This window comes from Coregonus lavaretus (assembly GCF_964263955.1).
Source record: "Coregonus lavaretus genome assembly, chromosome: 11".
NCBI lineage: Eukaryota > Metazoa > Chordata > Actinopteri > Salmoniformes > Salmonidae > Coregonus > Coregonus lavaretus.
Genome location: NC_139998.1, coordinates 34,361,481 through 34,376,387, shown reverse-complemented (window position 1 = coordinate 34,376,387; position 14,907 = coordinate 34,361,481). Strand labels below are relative to the sequence as shown.

Below are 14,907 nucleotides of genomic sequence, written 5' to 3'. Positions count from 1 at the left end.
CGTTGCTTCCAGAGGCAGTTTGGAACTCGATCATGAGTGTTGCAACCGAGGAGAGACCATTATTACGCGCTACACGTTTCAGCACTCGGCAGTCCCGTTCTGTGAGCTTGTGTGGCCTACCACTTCACGGCTGAGCCGTTGTTGCTCCTAGACGTTTCCACTTCACAATAATAGCACTTAGTTGACCGGTGCAGCTCTAGCAGGGCAGAAATATGACTAACTGACTTGTTGTAAAGGCGGCATCCTATGACAGTGCCACGTTGAAAGTCACTGAGTTCTTCAGTAAGGCCAATGTTTGTCTATGGAGTTTGCATGGCTGTGTGCTCAATTTTATACACCTGTCAACAACGGGTGTGGCTGAAATTGCCGAATCCACTAATTTGAGGGGGTGTCCACATACCCTTGGCTTAGTGTACTTAATTGTTAGAGAAATTATTTATTATGGAGATAAAAACGGCTGCACTGGGCATTTTAACATTTTGTTTTCCCTTTTCTGTCCTTGAGAACATGGAAAGGCCCCTGGCAGAAACACCAGGGTGACTACACCAACATTCACAGACGAAAACAATGGAAAGCTAGTTATTTTAGGCAAAGGGTGGCTGTATCTCAAGTCCTGATATCGCTAGGTAGCTAAGCAATTAATTACAGAGCAGTCTACTGTGTTGAGCTTACTACCATTGTTTGGATATCTGTCCTCATGTTAACCTAATGCAATATTTTCTTGACTCGTCGATGTTGCTCTCTGTAGGTATATGGGTCCCTAATCTTTACTCTTTCTCCTGTTCCATGCAGGTAAAAATCCAGCCTGTCGCCAAGTACGACTGGGAGCACAAGCATTACTACGGCAACCTGATAGCAGTCTCTAACTCATACCTGGCATATGCCATCCGAGGTGAGTGTAGAACCATGGATTAGCAATTATTTTGACAAATTTGTGAGTCCTTTCCAGGCCAATGTCTGTGATATTCTGGAAGTCTAGTTGAATATTTATTTGGCTGAACCAGGCAGTGCAGCGATGGATTGCTGCAATGTCAGCAGCAAATTTACCCCAAATCAGTTTTGCCTCATAATTTAAGCACTTGCTCTGGTGAAAGAAAATCAAGATTGATAACACAAATAGCTTACTCTGACCGTATGTCCCCATTCAGATTTGAATGCCTTGGAAACCACAAACGCCTCCTTTTGATTGACAAAATATACACTATATATACAAAGGTATGTGGACACCCCTTCAAATTAGTGGATTTGGCTATTTCAGCCACACACGTTGCTGACAGGTAAACAAAATCGAGCACACAGCCATGCAATCTCCATAGACAAACATTGGCAGTAGAATGGCCCGTACTGAAGAGCTCAGTGACTTTCAACGTGGCACCGTCATAGGATGCCACCTTTCCAACAAGTCAGTTAATGAAATTTCTGCCCTGCTAGAGCTGCCCCGGTCAACTGTAAGTGCTGTTTTTGTGAAGTGGAAACATCTAGGAGCAACAACGTCACAGCCGCAAAGTGGTAGGCCACACAAGCTCACAGAACGGGACTGCCGAGTGCTGAAGCACGTAGCGCATAAAATCGTCTGTCCTCGGTTGCAACGCTCACTACCAAGTTCCAAACTACCTCTGGAAGCAACGTCAGCACAATAACTGTTTGTCGGGAGCTTCATGAAATGGGTTTCCATGGCTGAGCAGCAGCACACAAGCCTAAGATCACCATGCGCAATGTCAAGCGTCGGCTGTAGTGGTGTAAAGCTCGCCGCCATTGGACTCAGGAGCAGTGGAAATGGGTTCTCTGGGGTGATGAATCACGCTTCACCATCTGGCAGTCCGATGGACGAATCTGGGTTTGGCGGATGCTAGGAGAACGCTACCTGTCCGACTGCATATTACGAACTGTAAAGTTTGGAAGAGGAATAATGGTCTGGAGCTGTTTTTCATGGTTCTGGCTAGGCTCCTTACTTCTAGTGAAGGGAAATCTTAACGCTACAGCATACAATGACATTCTAGACGATTCTGTGCTTCCAACTTTGTGGCAACAGTTTGGGGAAGGCCCTTTCCTGTTTCAACATGACAATTCCCCCGTGCACACAGCGAAGTCCGTACAGAAATGGTTTGTCGAGATCATGTGGAAGAACTTGACTGGCCTGCGCAGAGAACTGACCTCAACCCCATCAACCACCTTTTGGATGAATTGGAACCAGGCCTAATCGCCCAACGTCAGTGGCCGACCTCACTATTGCTCTTGGGGCTGAATGGACGCAAGTCCCCGCAGCAATTTTCCAACATCTAGTGGAAAGCCTTCTGAGAAGAGTGGAGACTGTTATAATAGCAAAGGGGGGACCAACTCCACATTAATGCTCATGATTTTTGACAACCAGGTGTCCACAAACTTTTGGTCATATAGTGTAGCTTTCTGCTAGCCAAAAAAGCAGCAAAAAAGATGCATGGTGTTGTTGCCAAGTTTACATGAACATGTACTTTTTTGTTTGATTAACAGTGGAGACTGAACTCTTTTTAAATATTTTTTCTGCATTTGGCTGTGTGAGTTAGGGTTGGGCTATGTCCTATCGCGATTATGTACCCATAAAACATTGATATACGATGCGATTGCCCCTATTGGCCACCTCACACGCATGTTTTTTGTTAAAAAATAAAGACAGTTAGCCTATAGCGTGAAATCGAATGCAACATCATGACGAAAGATAATGTTGTGGAAAGCCTGGGCAGAGGTTAAGTGCAGGTAATGGCAAGTCTTTTCTAATATTCCTTTCTGGTGGAGGAACATAACCTGTGTGTGTGTCTTTGTTGCGCACACATGATTGAGCAGTCATTGTCTGATAATGTAAGTAATAGTGTGCAGTGTGATTGCGATTGCATCGTCTGTGGATCTATTGGGGCGGTAAGCAAATTGAAGTGGGTCTAGGGTGACAGGTAAGGTAGAGGTGATATGATCCTTCACTAGTCTCTCAAAGCACTTCATGATGACAGAAGTGAGTGCTACGGGGCAATAGTCATTTAGTTCAGTTACCTTTTGCTTTCTTGGGTACAGGAACAATGATGTCCATCTTGAATCATGTGGGGACAGCAGACTGGGATAGGGAGAGATTGAATATGTCCATAAACACACCAGCCAGCTGGTCTGCGCATGCTCTGAGGACGAGGCTAGGGATGCTGTCTGGGCCGGCAGTCTTGCAGGGGTTAACCTGTTTAAATGTCTCACTCACGTCGGCTACGGAGAAGGAGCCCACAGTCCTTGGTAGTGGGCTGCGTCGGTGGCACTGTGTTATCCTCAAAGCGGGCGAAGAAGGTGTTTAGCTTGTCTGGAAGCGAGACATCGGTGTCGGCGACGTGGCTGGTTTTCGTTTTGTAGTCCGTGATTGTCTGTAGACTCTGCCACATACGTCTTGTGTCTGAGCCATTGAATTGCGACTCCACTTTGTCTCTATACTGATGTTTTGCCAGTTTAATTGCCCTGCGAGGTGAGTAGCTACACTGTTTGTATTCTGCCATATTCCCAGTCACCTTGCAATGGTTAAATGCGGTGGTTTGCGCTTTGAATTTTGCATAAATGCTGCCATCTATCCACGGTTTCTGATTAGTGTAGGTTTTAATAGTCACAGTGGGCACAACATCTCCTATACACTTCCTGATAAACTCAGTCAACGTTTCAATGTATTCGCAAGCTACCCGGAACATATCCCAGTCCGCGTGATCAAAACAATCTTTAGTCAGACCAGCGTTGAATAGTCCTTAGCACGGGTACAGGTGTGCCAAGCTTGTATCATCATACCCAAGAAGACTCAAGGCTGTAATCTCTGCCAAAGGTGCTTCAACAAAGTACTGAGTAAAGTGTCTGAATACTTATGTACATGTGCTTTCTTTAATACATTTTCAAAAATTTCAATAAACCTGTTTTAGCTTTGTCTTTATAGGGTATTGTGCAGGGGCGGCCTGTTCAATAGGGCGATATGGGCGACGCACTGCCAAACGGGAAAAGGAAGGGATTTTTTTTCTAATCAATTATATCACGGCAACAGTAGTTATCAGTGTTGTAATCTATACGTCTGATCTGCCACAGTGCCACACTGCCACTAAATGTCGAATCAGGCTAAAGTCGTGCTTCAAATGGCTCCCCCCCCTTTTGGGGCGATTTCAGTCAGATTGAAAATCGCCCAGAAGTCTGTCATAGACTCCCATGTAAAATCTATTTTTTTCAAATTTCAGAGCCTTCAATACAATCTCAATGGGTGTCTGTGGGCTTGCACTTACGCGCTTTCGTCATACGTTACGTAACCATGAACGTAACTGAGAAAAGAGTGGATTGTTTGAAAGAAGTTCCTTTTTGTCGGCGAACAAATGAAGATAAATTGGCAACGAAACAATTAGGACCTCACAGACCAAATTTAATAATTCAACAGGTTTCTACTAAAGGCGGAAAGTCCTACACCCGAGGATTTTCCAAAAATTAGTACGAACGAAAAAAGACATTGCCACTCACTCAACTGGATGACGAGGGATACAGGCTAGCTGTCCGCCGCCACAACGATGAGGTTAGTGTTGATAATCACAAGTTTACTGGAGAACCAACTGAGACCAAGTAGAGACTTTGGACAGGGTGGATATGGTGTAATAAAGGCAGTTTATTCAGAGGTAAATATATCTGGAATCGCGTTCACGGACCCGTTCGTCAAACTCTTAGGGAGCTATAAATTAAGCCCCATTACTTACCATATCAGATAAGAGAAATTGCTGCAGCTACATATATTTTACATCCTGGCCCTACATAGTTCACTATTTGCATCACTTACCAAAATATTACATGTGGTCATATATGCTTGGAAAGTGGAGATGCCATAGAACGTCAAAAAAGTAAACATTGCTGGAGACACATTGCCGTTTTGGAGAAGACATCGCGTTTGCTAGCGAAGAGATTTGTTGTGGCAAATGAACTTGGGCTGGGAATTGCCAGGAACCTCACGATAAGATATATGCATCAGCATTGCGAGTCTCATGATTCTATACGTATTGCGATTCGATACTGTGATTTTATTGCGCACCATATGTCTGTTGCAGAGGGATCAGAAAGCCATGAGAACGAGTTTTGATCAGTCATGGAAATAAAAGTGCTGAAAACAAATTGGCTCCCAATGTGAAAAGATTGAGAACAAGCTATGAAGGAACAATAATGGTGTTTTGGTGCAGGTACAGCCAACTAGCGCTAAAATATTGCGATATTGTCAATACAGTATATCGTAAAGTATCACTATGTAACTCGATTTCTTTCACCCCAATCCCTCAAATTAACGGTAAATAACTGAATTGTTTGCCCCACATTTAGCTAAGATGATTAGCTAGCCAGCTAAAATGTTTTATTTAGTTAGCAGTCGCATCTACAATAGTTTACTGTCAATAACATGTCTCCAAAAATGACGTGGTGTCTCCAATTGTGTTGACATTTTACAATTGCAATGCGCATCCATGAGTATCCACTTTCTGTAGCTCAGCTGGTAGAGCATGGTGCTTGTAACGCCAAGGTAGTGGGTTCGATCCCCGGGACCACCCATACACAAAAATGTATGCACGCATGACTGTAAGTCGCTTTGGATAAAAGCGTCTGCTAAATGGCATTATTATTATTATTATTATTATTATTATTATTATTATCTGAAGAGAGCCCCGAAACATTGTGTGCAGACATTTTATGCAATAAATGAAGTAGGTTCAATCTAGTAGTTCTGATCTTCTGATTGGTCCTGATGAGTTGGGCGAGGTCCCCTCCAGGCTACTGTCACTGTTGCATTGGCTCTGAGTCGGGTTCTCTGTCTTCAAATGTTCAGCCTAAGAGAGGGGATTTTTGTGTGTGTGTGTGTGTGTGTGTGTGTGTGTGTGTGTGTGTTTAACAGTGATGATGTGTGTGTGTGTGTGTGTGTTTAACAGTGATGATGTGTGTGTTTGTGTGTGTGTGTGTCCTCAGAGCAAGAACTCGTGAGTTGGAAGAACTGAGAGGCCTATGGCGTGGGTGTTGTCCTTGGCCACCTGCTGACAAGGCTGACAAGATAGGACCCTTTTGTCCATTGTTATTGGATAGGAACAGAACTTATAACCAGCTCCTGACCTAAATAGATCTTAGCACAACATTTTACTCAACATATCATATTCCATATTCACTATAACAAATATATTTACTACGACATTAGCAAGAACCGCCACATCCTCAGCCGGCTAATCCAGTGTGTGAAGTTTTGCGGAGTGTTTGAGTTAGCTTTGCGAGGCAAAGATGAAACTGAGGGCTCCACCAACCCTGGTAAGCCAACACTTTTGAGATCAGTCAATAAATGCTTCTGGTATTGACTTATATGCTGCCCCTGTCTTCATGTTGTTGCTGGACATATCTTTTTTTAAATGTGTGTAGGTCACCTAAATCATCAGAAAAATTGCCCCTCCTGAGAATTTTTTCAGGAGCCGCCACTGGTATTGTGTGTAGATTGAAGAGTGGGGAAAACATAATATTTAATCCATTTTAGAATAAGGCTGTAACATAACAACATGTTGAAAAGGTCAAGGGGTCTGAATACTTTCCGAATGCACTGTATACAGTGAGGGGGAAAAAAGTATTTGATCCCCTGCTGATTTTGTACGTTTGCCCACTGACAAAAACATGATCAGTCTATACTTTTAATGGTAGGTTTATTTGAACAGTGAGAGACAGAATAACAACAAAAGAATCCAGAAAAATGCATGTCCAAAATGTTATAAATTGATTTGCATTTTAATGAGGGAAATAAGTATTTGACCCCTCTGCAAAACATGACTTAGTACTTGGTGGCAAAACCCTTGTTGGCAGTCAGTGGTCAGACGTTTCTTGTAGTTGGCCACCAGGTTTGCAAACATCTCAGGAGGGATTTTGTCCTACTCCACTTTGCAGATCTTCGTCCCTTTGATGCGGTGAAGTTGTCCTGTCCCCTTAGCAGAAAAACAAACATCCGCTAACAATAACTCAAGCCTGTCTATACACTTTGCTACTCAGTCATTGAAGCTGCAATGCTGGATGCAGCGCAAGGGGAGAAGCGCATTTCATGGCTTATAAAAGTGACAGTAGTGAATAAAGTTAAACATGAACTCAGTCATAAAAAACGGCTTGGTTTTAGTCATGGTTTTACACGTTTTGAAATCACAGTATCAACTTCATTTGCTGTGTGCTGGAGGAAGCTGCAGACAGACACACAGTGATCTGAGCAATCTGATTGGCTATGTGTTATTTCATAGTTTTGATGTCTTCACTATTATTCTACAGTCGTGGTCAAACGTTTTGAGAATGACACAAATACTAAATTTCACAAAGTCTGCTGCCTCAGTTTTGATGATGGCAATTTGCATATACTCCAGAATGTCATGAAGAGTGATCAGATGAATTGCAATTAATTGCCAGGTCCCTCTTTGCCATGAAAATGAACTTAATCCCCCAAAAACATTTCCACTGCATTTCAGCCCTGCCACAAAAGGACCAGCTGCCATCATGTCAGTGATTCTCTCGTTAACACAGGTGAGAGTGTTGACGAGGACAAGGCTGGAGATCACTCTGTCATGCTGATTGAGTTAGAATAACAGACTGGAAGCTTTAAAAGGAGGGTGGTGCTTGAAATCATTGTTCTTCCTGTGTTAACCATGGTTACATGCAAGGAAACACGTGCCGTCATCATTGCTTTGCACAAAAAGGACTTCACAGGCAAGGATATTGCTGCTAGTAAGACTGCACCTAAATCAACCGTTTATCGGATCAAGAACTTCAAGGAGAGAGGTTCAATTGTTGTGAAGAAGGCGTCAGGGCGCCCAAGAAAGTCCAGCAAGCGCCAGGACCGTTTCCTAAAGTTGATTCAGCTGCGGGATTGGGGCACCACCAGTGCAGAGCTTGCTCAGGAATGGCGGCAGGCAGGTGTGAGTGCATCTGCACGCACAGTGAGGCGAAGGCCTTTGGAGGATGGCCTGGTGTCAAGAAGGGCAGCAAAGAAGCCACTTCTCTCCAAGAAAAACATCAGGAACAGACTGATTTTCTGCAAAAGGTACAGGGATTGGACTGCTGAGGACTGGGGTAAAGTCATTTTCTCATTTTGAATCCCCTTTCCGATTGTTTGGGGCATCCGGAAAACACCTTGTCCGGAGAAGACAAGGTGAGCTCTACCATCAGTCCTGTGTCATGCCAACAGTAAAGCATCCTGAGACCATTCATGTGTGTGGTTGCTTCTCAACCAAGGGAGTGGGCTCACTCACAATCTTGCCTAAACACAGCCATGAATAAAGAATGGTACCAACACATCCTCCAAGAGCAACTTTTCCCAACCATCCAAGAACAGTTTGATGACGACCAATGCCTTTTCCAGCATGATGGAGCACCTTGTCATAAGGCAAAAGTGATAACTAAATGGCTCGTGGAACAAAACATCAACATTTTGGGTCCATGGCCAGGAAGCTCTCCAGACCTTAATCCCATTGAGAACTTGCGGTCGATCCTCAAGAGGTGGGTGGACAAACAACAACTCACAAATTCTGACAAACTCCAAGCATTGATTATGCAAGAATGGGCTGCCATTAGTCAGGATGTGGCCCAGAAGTTAATTGACAGCATGCCAGGGCGGATTGCAGAGGTCTTGAAAAAGAAGGGTCAACACTGCAAATATTGACTCTTTGCATAAACTTAATGTAATTGTCAATAAAAGCCTTTGACACTTATGGAATGCTTGTAATTATACTTCAGTATACCATAGTAACATCTGACAAAAATATATGATAACACTGAAGCAGCGAACTGTGTGAAGACCAATACTTGTCATTCTCAAAACTTTTGACCACGACTGTACAATGTAGAAAATATTACAATAAAGGAAAAACCCTTGAATGAGTAGGTACAGTGGGGAAAAAAGTATTTAGTCAGCCACCAATTGTGCAAGTTCTCCCACTTAAAAAGATGAGAGAGGCCTGTAATTTTCATCATAGGTACACGTCAACTATGACAGACAAATTGAGAGAGAAAAATCCAGAAAATCACATTGTAGGATTTTTTATGAATTTATTTGCAAATTATGGTGGAAAATAAGTATTTGGTCACCTACAAACAAGCAAGATTTCTGGCTCTCACAGACCTGTAACTTCTTCTTTAAGAGGCTCCTCTGTCCTCCACTCGTTACCTGTATTAATGGCACCTGTTTGAACTTGTTATCAGTATAAAAGACACCTGTCCACAACCTCAAACAGTCACACTCCAAACTCCACTATGGCCAAGACCAAAGAGCTGTCAAAGGACACCAGAAACAAAATTGTAGACCTGTACCAGGCTGGGAAGACTGAATCTGCAATAGGTAAGCAGCTTGGTTTGAAGAAATCAACTGTGGGAGCAATTATTAGGAAATGGAAGACATACAAGACCACTGATAATCTCCCTCTATCTGGGGCTCCACGCAAGATCTCACCCCGTGGGGTCAAAATGATCACAAGAACGGTGAGCAAAAATCCCAGAACCACACGGGGGTCCTAGTGAATGACCTGCAGTGAGCTGGGACCAAATTAACAAAGCCTACCATCAGTAACACACTACGCCGCCAGGGACTCAAATCCTGCAGTGCCAGACGTGTCCCCCTGCTTAAGCCAGTACATGTCCAGGCCCGTCTGAAGTTTGCTAGAGTGCATTTGGATGATCCAGAAGAGGATTGGGAGAATGTCATATGGTCAGATGAAACCAAAATATAACTTTTTGGTAAAAACTCAACTCGTCGTGTTTGGAGGACAAAGAATGCTGAGTTGCATCCAAAGAACACCATACCTACTGTGAAGCATGGGGGTGGAAACATCATGCTTTGGGGCTGTTTTTCTGCAAAGGGACCAGGACGACTTATCCGTGTAAAGGAAAGAATGAATGGGGCCATGTATCGTGAGATTTTGAGTGAAAACCTCCCATCAGCAAGGGCATTGAAGATGAAACGTGGCTGGGTCTTTCAGCATGACAATGATCCCAAACACACCGCCCGGGCAACGAAGGAGTGGCTTCGTAAGAAGCATTTCAAGGTCCTGGAGTGGCCTAGCCAGTCTCCAGATCTCAACCCCATAGAAAATCTTTGGAGGGAGTTGAAAGTCCATGTTGCCCAGCGACAGCCCCAAAACATCACTGCTCTAGAGGAGATATGCATGGAGGAATGGGCCAAAATACCAGCAACAGTGTGTGAAAACCTTGTGAAGACTTACAGAAAACGTTTGACCTGTGTCATTGCCAACAAAGGGTATATAACAAAGTATTGAGAAACTTTTGTTATTGACCAAATAACTATTTTCCACCATAATTTGCAAATAAATTCATTAAAAATCCTACAATGTGATTTTCTGGATTTTTTTCCCTCAATTTGTCTGTCATAGTTGACGTGTACCTATGATGAAAATTACAGGCCTCTCTCTTTTTAAGTGGGAGAACTTGCACAATTGGTGGCTGACTAAATACTTTTTTTCCCCACTGTATGTCAACTTTTGACTGTGACTATATATATATATATATATATATATATATATATATATATATATATATATATATATATATATATATATATATATATATATATATATATATATATATATATATTTATTTATTTAATCCAGCTGGATAAACACTCAAACAGCCTATCCGACCGCTCGGAGGCGTCCGCATGGTCATAAGGCCCCGTGTAGCTCAGTTGGTAGAGCATGGCGTTTGCAACGGCAGGGTTGTGGGTTCGATTTCCACGGGGGGCCAGTATGAAAAATGTATGCACTCACTAACTGTAAGTCAAAATATTTTGCGATCGGCTAGGAATGCCTTGGAGATCGACCAGTCAATCGTGATCAACAAAAACATTTCTGTAACGACGGGGCCCCCACGTTTTGTTACAGCAAACTGGGTACTATGTCAGCCATTGCTGGAGCCCTCTGTGCCCGTAAGGAGGCCGGGCTTCATGCAGGCTATACAGTCTCACAGAAGCACAATGTGTGTTGGTAGCTTGTCCATGTTTATTGGCCCTCTGGTACCCCGCATTTCATGGGGTTCAAGGGGTATATCAATCTCCCCCGGGTGGAATGTAATACATTGGGCAAATCACTCTGTCTACAAGGGTGCACCCCTCCCCATAAGTGGCTCATTACTGGGATTCATTGCTGAATCTTGCCTGTAGCTCACTAGTCCCAAGAAGGTGTCTAGTGATACAGGCTATGGGCCCTGTAGGCGATTGGGGGTTGGTAGCGGAGTCAAGGGAGCATGCAGGGTTGGACACGGCCATGCTATTATCCCGCAGAGTCTCTGTGGTGTATATGAACCCTGAAATTAGTAGTCTTTCTCCAGCTCAGCACTTTTCATTCCTAGGAATTAGATTACGAATCTCCCCTGTCTCTTACCACAGAAGAGGCCCATTTGTCAGAGCTGTCTGTCCCATTCCCAGCTAGGTTCCACGGCTCTTTGTCGCCAGCACTTATGACTGGTCAGTAGGGTAACTTCCATGGTAATGTTTAATTTCCTGGGTCTATTTTTAATGCGTGGGTCCCAGCACTGCGGGCAATACTTGAGTAAAGATGCCTTCATAGAAAGAGTAAAAGTGAAAGTCGCCAAGTAAAATACTACTTGAGTATTAGGTTGTAAATATACTTAAGTATCAAAAGGTGGCACTGCCAATCGGGGTACGTCACTGATCGACGGTGCCCTTGTACCCATAGTGTGCCGGGCTTTAGGCAAACCTTGGTACATAAACCTTTTTATTTTCAACAGCAAGTTCCACAGTTTTCACGGGTGTCAAGTGTTCTCTCCCGCATGTGAGTTCGATGAACAGGACACACTGAGCGCACCCCGAGTAGGCGATAGCATTGTCGAATCATACCAACTTTGTAACGACAGTCAAACAAAAGTCATATGACCAAAGTTGCTAACCTTGCTAGATACCGTTTGTTGATCACACAGGCCGTGTCTAGACTTGACAGTTCTTGCAGCCTTAGTATTCCGATCATGGAATTCCGAACATGTCATGCATTTACACCTATAGTTAAATGTGTCTACTGTGTCCGGATTCCCTCTTCCCACGCTATATTCAAATGCCAGTAGGGCCTATGCATTCTACAAACGGTGGAGTAGGCAAAATATGATCACTCAACAACTGATGGCAGTAGCGAACTACTGTAGGTAGCTAGCCAGCTAACCTCTGTAGCTAGCTAGCAAGCAACGCTAAAGGGATTGCAAACAGGTTAGCATAACTCTAGCCAACTCAAAAATGGTTTCTCTAAATATTAGCTAGCTGGCTAGCATTTATGAGGCCAGCAAACACGTTCCTCACAGGCTTGGAAAGTATTTCCTCCAGTGTTATAATGAAAAGGTGCCTCGGTCCCAAAACACAAGTTTTCTGGAGACATGTGGAAGGAGTGCTGATGACGTCGCCCACTGTATGCTCTTTCGGTAGCCTGATTGCGTTCAGTGGTATTGGGACGATAGGAAAATAGCCTAGGCTCTATATATGGCCACTACGTGAGTCAATAGATAAGTAATTTACTTGATTTAGGCTACATTGTTGCATGCTGAATGTTTCTGATCAGCGATAGATTAGCAAACGAATAAATGAGCTACCACTTCCACTTGTCCAGCCAGAAATCAATTAACCAAATAACAGACGGAGATTCAGTGAAACAAAATCACTGATTGATTATCAGACAAGTCACAGGCTTTTGGTCGAAGAACAAAATCCACTTGTATAACATGCTAGCAAAATGTTCTGATCAGCTAATATATGAGCAAACTAGAATAAAGGTGAACATTAGCGCTCACTTTTATTTAGCTAACATGTCTGCAGCCTAATTCTTACCAAATATCCAAACGAAGATTGATTGAAAACAAAAGTTGGACATTGATTCATCTAGAAGAGTCCCCCACGCTTGTCTCAAAGCAGTGCGATGGCGCTGTCCCAATCAAAACGGTGCTGAAATGATTATCTTGGTGTCCACACACACAACTATTGCTTTAAATTAGAATAATGGTTGGATATGACTTTGGGAGTTTCAGTATCAGCAAGAACTTGATACATGCCTTCAATTGCAATTATTTTAATCATTCAGTTGATCATAACTAAGATTAGTTTTCCTCTCTCTGCGCTTTTTCTAGGCCCAATGGCTGTTTCTTATAATAATAATAATAATAATAATAATAATAATAATAATAATATGCCATTTAGCAGACGCTTTTATCCAAAGCGACTGACAGTCATGCGTGCATACATTTTTGTGTATGGGTGGTCCCGGGGATCGAACCCACTACCTTGGCGTTACAAGCGCCGTGCTCTACCAGCTGAGCTACAGAGGATCTCTTCACTCCGCTGCCGCCTGCCTCGCTGAGTTGTTCTCAACACCAGTTTTAAATCAACAGCCTACTGTTTTCAAGAAATCTGGCTTTTTAAGAAACATTTATGTAGTTCTGTCCTTGAGCTGTTCTTGTCTATTAATGTTCTGCATTATGTCATGTTTTGTGTGGACCCAAGGAAGAGTAGCTGCTGCTTTTGCAACAGCTAATGGGGATCCGAATAAAATACCAAATATCCTCCCATCTCCAGAAGCAGGCAATCCGAGTGGTTCCTTTTGTTGAAGATCCAGGACAGCTGGTATAGCCGGTATTTCATGGTTCCGAAAAGGGACTGGACTTTGCGTCCCATTCTAGACCTACGTGCCCTCAGCAAGCACCTCAGTCTACGAACTCTGAATGCTCACGAGCCGCTGGCTTTTACAGCCAATTGGCTTGTGGCGGCGGAGTCTAGGGGGCAAGAAGTGTTCCACACATCAATGCTACTGTCCCGTAGTCTGTTTCTAGGCTATTTAAGAAATCAGAAAAATATGTCTGACTCCATCTCAGCGTGTGCCATTTCTGGGTCATGAGCTCACTCACGTATCACGCTTTTCTATCCCAACGGAGGGGTTTCCTTGTTCCGGCTCTGCTTAGTCAAATTTTGGCAGTATCACACAGTCCGTTTTCGCCAGTGCCTTACTGGGGATGATGACTTCTGTGATGGAAGTCGTTCCCGTAGGGCTATTGTTGATGCGGCCTTTCCAACGCTGAGTGCTAGCCACTCAACCTGGATGCATCTCGCAGCCTAAGCCGGTCGCTTCAGGTGTCCCTGTCGCCCACAGGCCATGGCCCAGTGGTGGGACCCTCTGCTATTGTCAGGGGGCTCCCATGGGCAGACTTGTATCCCGCAAGGTGATCTCAACTGGTGATCTTTTATCCAGGTGGAACCCTCTCTCTCAGGAGTGGAGGCTACACCTCTGGGTGGTCTCCCAGGTATGGGACATTTTCTGCAGGGCCGACGTAGATCTTTACACATCGCGAGAATACACGCAGTGTTGTCTATTTTTCTCAATGAGGTAGCCAAGTGCCTCGTTGGGAAAGGACACTGGCGCACCAGTGGCATCGGACCCTCCTTTACACGATTCCGCCGGTGGTTCTGATTCAGCCCATGGCTTATCATTGATTCTTGTGGCTCCCCGTTGGCCTAGGCAGCCTTGTTTCGTGGAGATCATCTGCCTTTTAGGCGGGGACACGTTGCAAATCACATTGCGCAGGGACCTGTTGTCCCAGACGCACAGGCAGGTTTGGCAAGCGAGGCCAGAGATTTTGGTTCCTATGTGCCTGGCCCTTGAGTGGGCCAATCTGATAGTTTTACCTCTGAATGTTATTGCTACCATTCAGTCTCCAAGGGCGCCTTCCACGAGAGGGCTGTATGCAGTTAAGTGGCAAGCGTTTTAACTCTGGTGCCAAGATAAAGGACTTCATCCTTGTCAGTGCTATGTGAGGGACATCCTTATGTTCCTACAATACTTTTCGAGCAGGGGCGGGCATTCTCTAGGTTAAAAGTATACATGGCCGCAATCTCAGCGT

At 44.0% G+C, this 14,907-nt stretch overlaps 1 protein-coding gene across 2 annotated transcripts in view; it reads left to right on the top strand.

The window, feature by feature from the left end:
• Positions 1-14,907, top strand: part of edc4 (enhancer of mRNA decapping 4) — a 52,652-nt gene that overhangs the window by 2,651 nt on the left and 35,094 nt on the right. For both annotated transcript variants that reach the window (XM_084171898.1, XM_084171897.1), the window contains exon 4: positions 793-892. In XM_084171898.1, the coding sequence (XP_084028024.1) occupies positions 793-892 (100 nt within the window). The remainder of the gene's footprint in view (positions 1-792; positions 893-14,907) is intronic.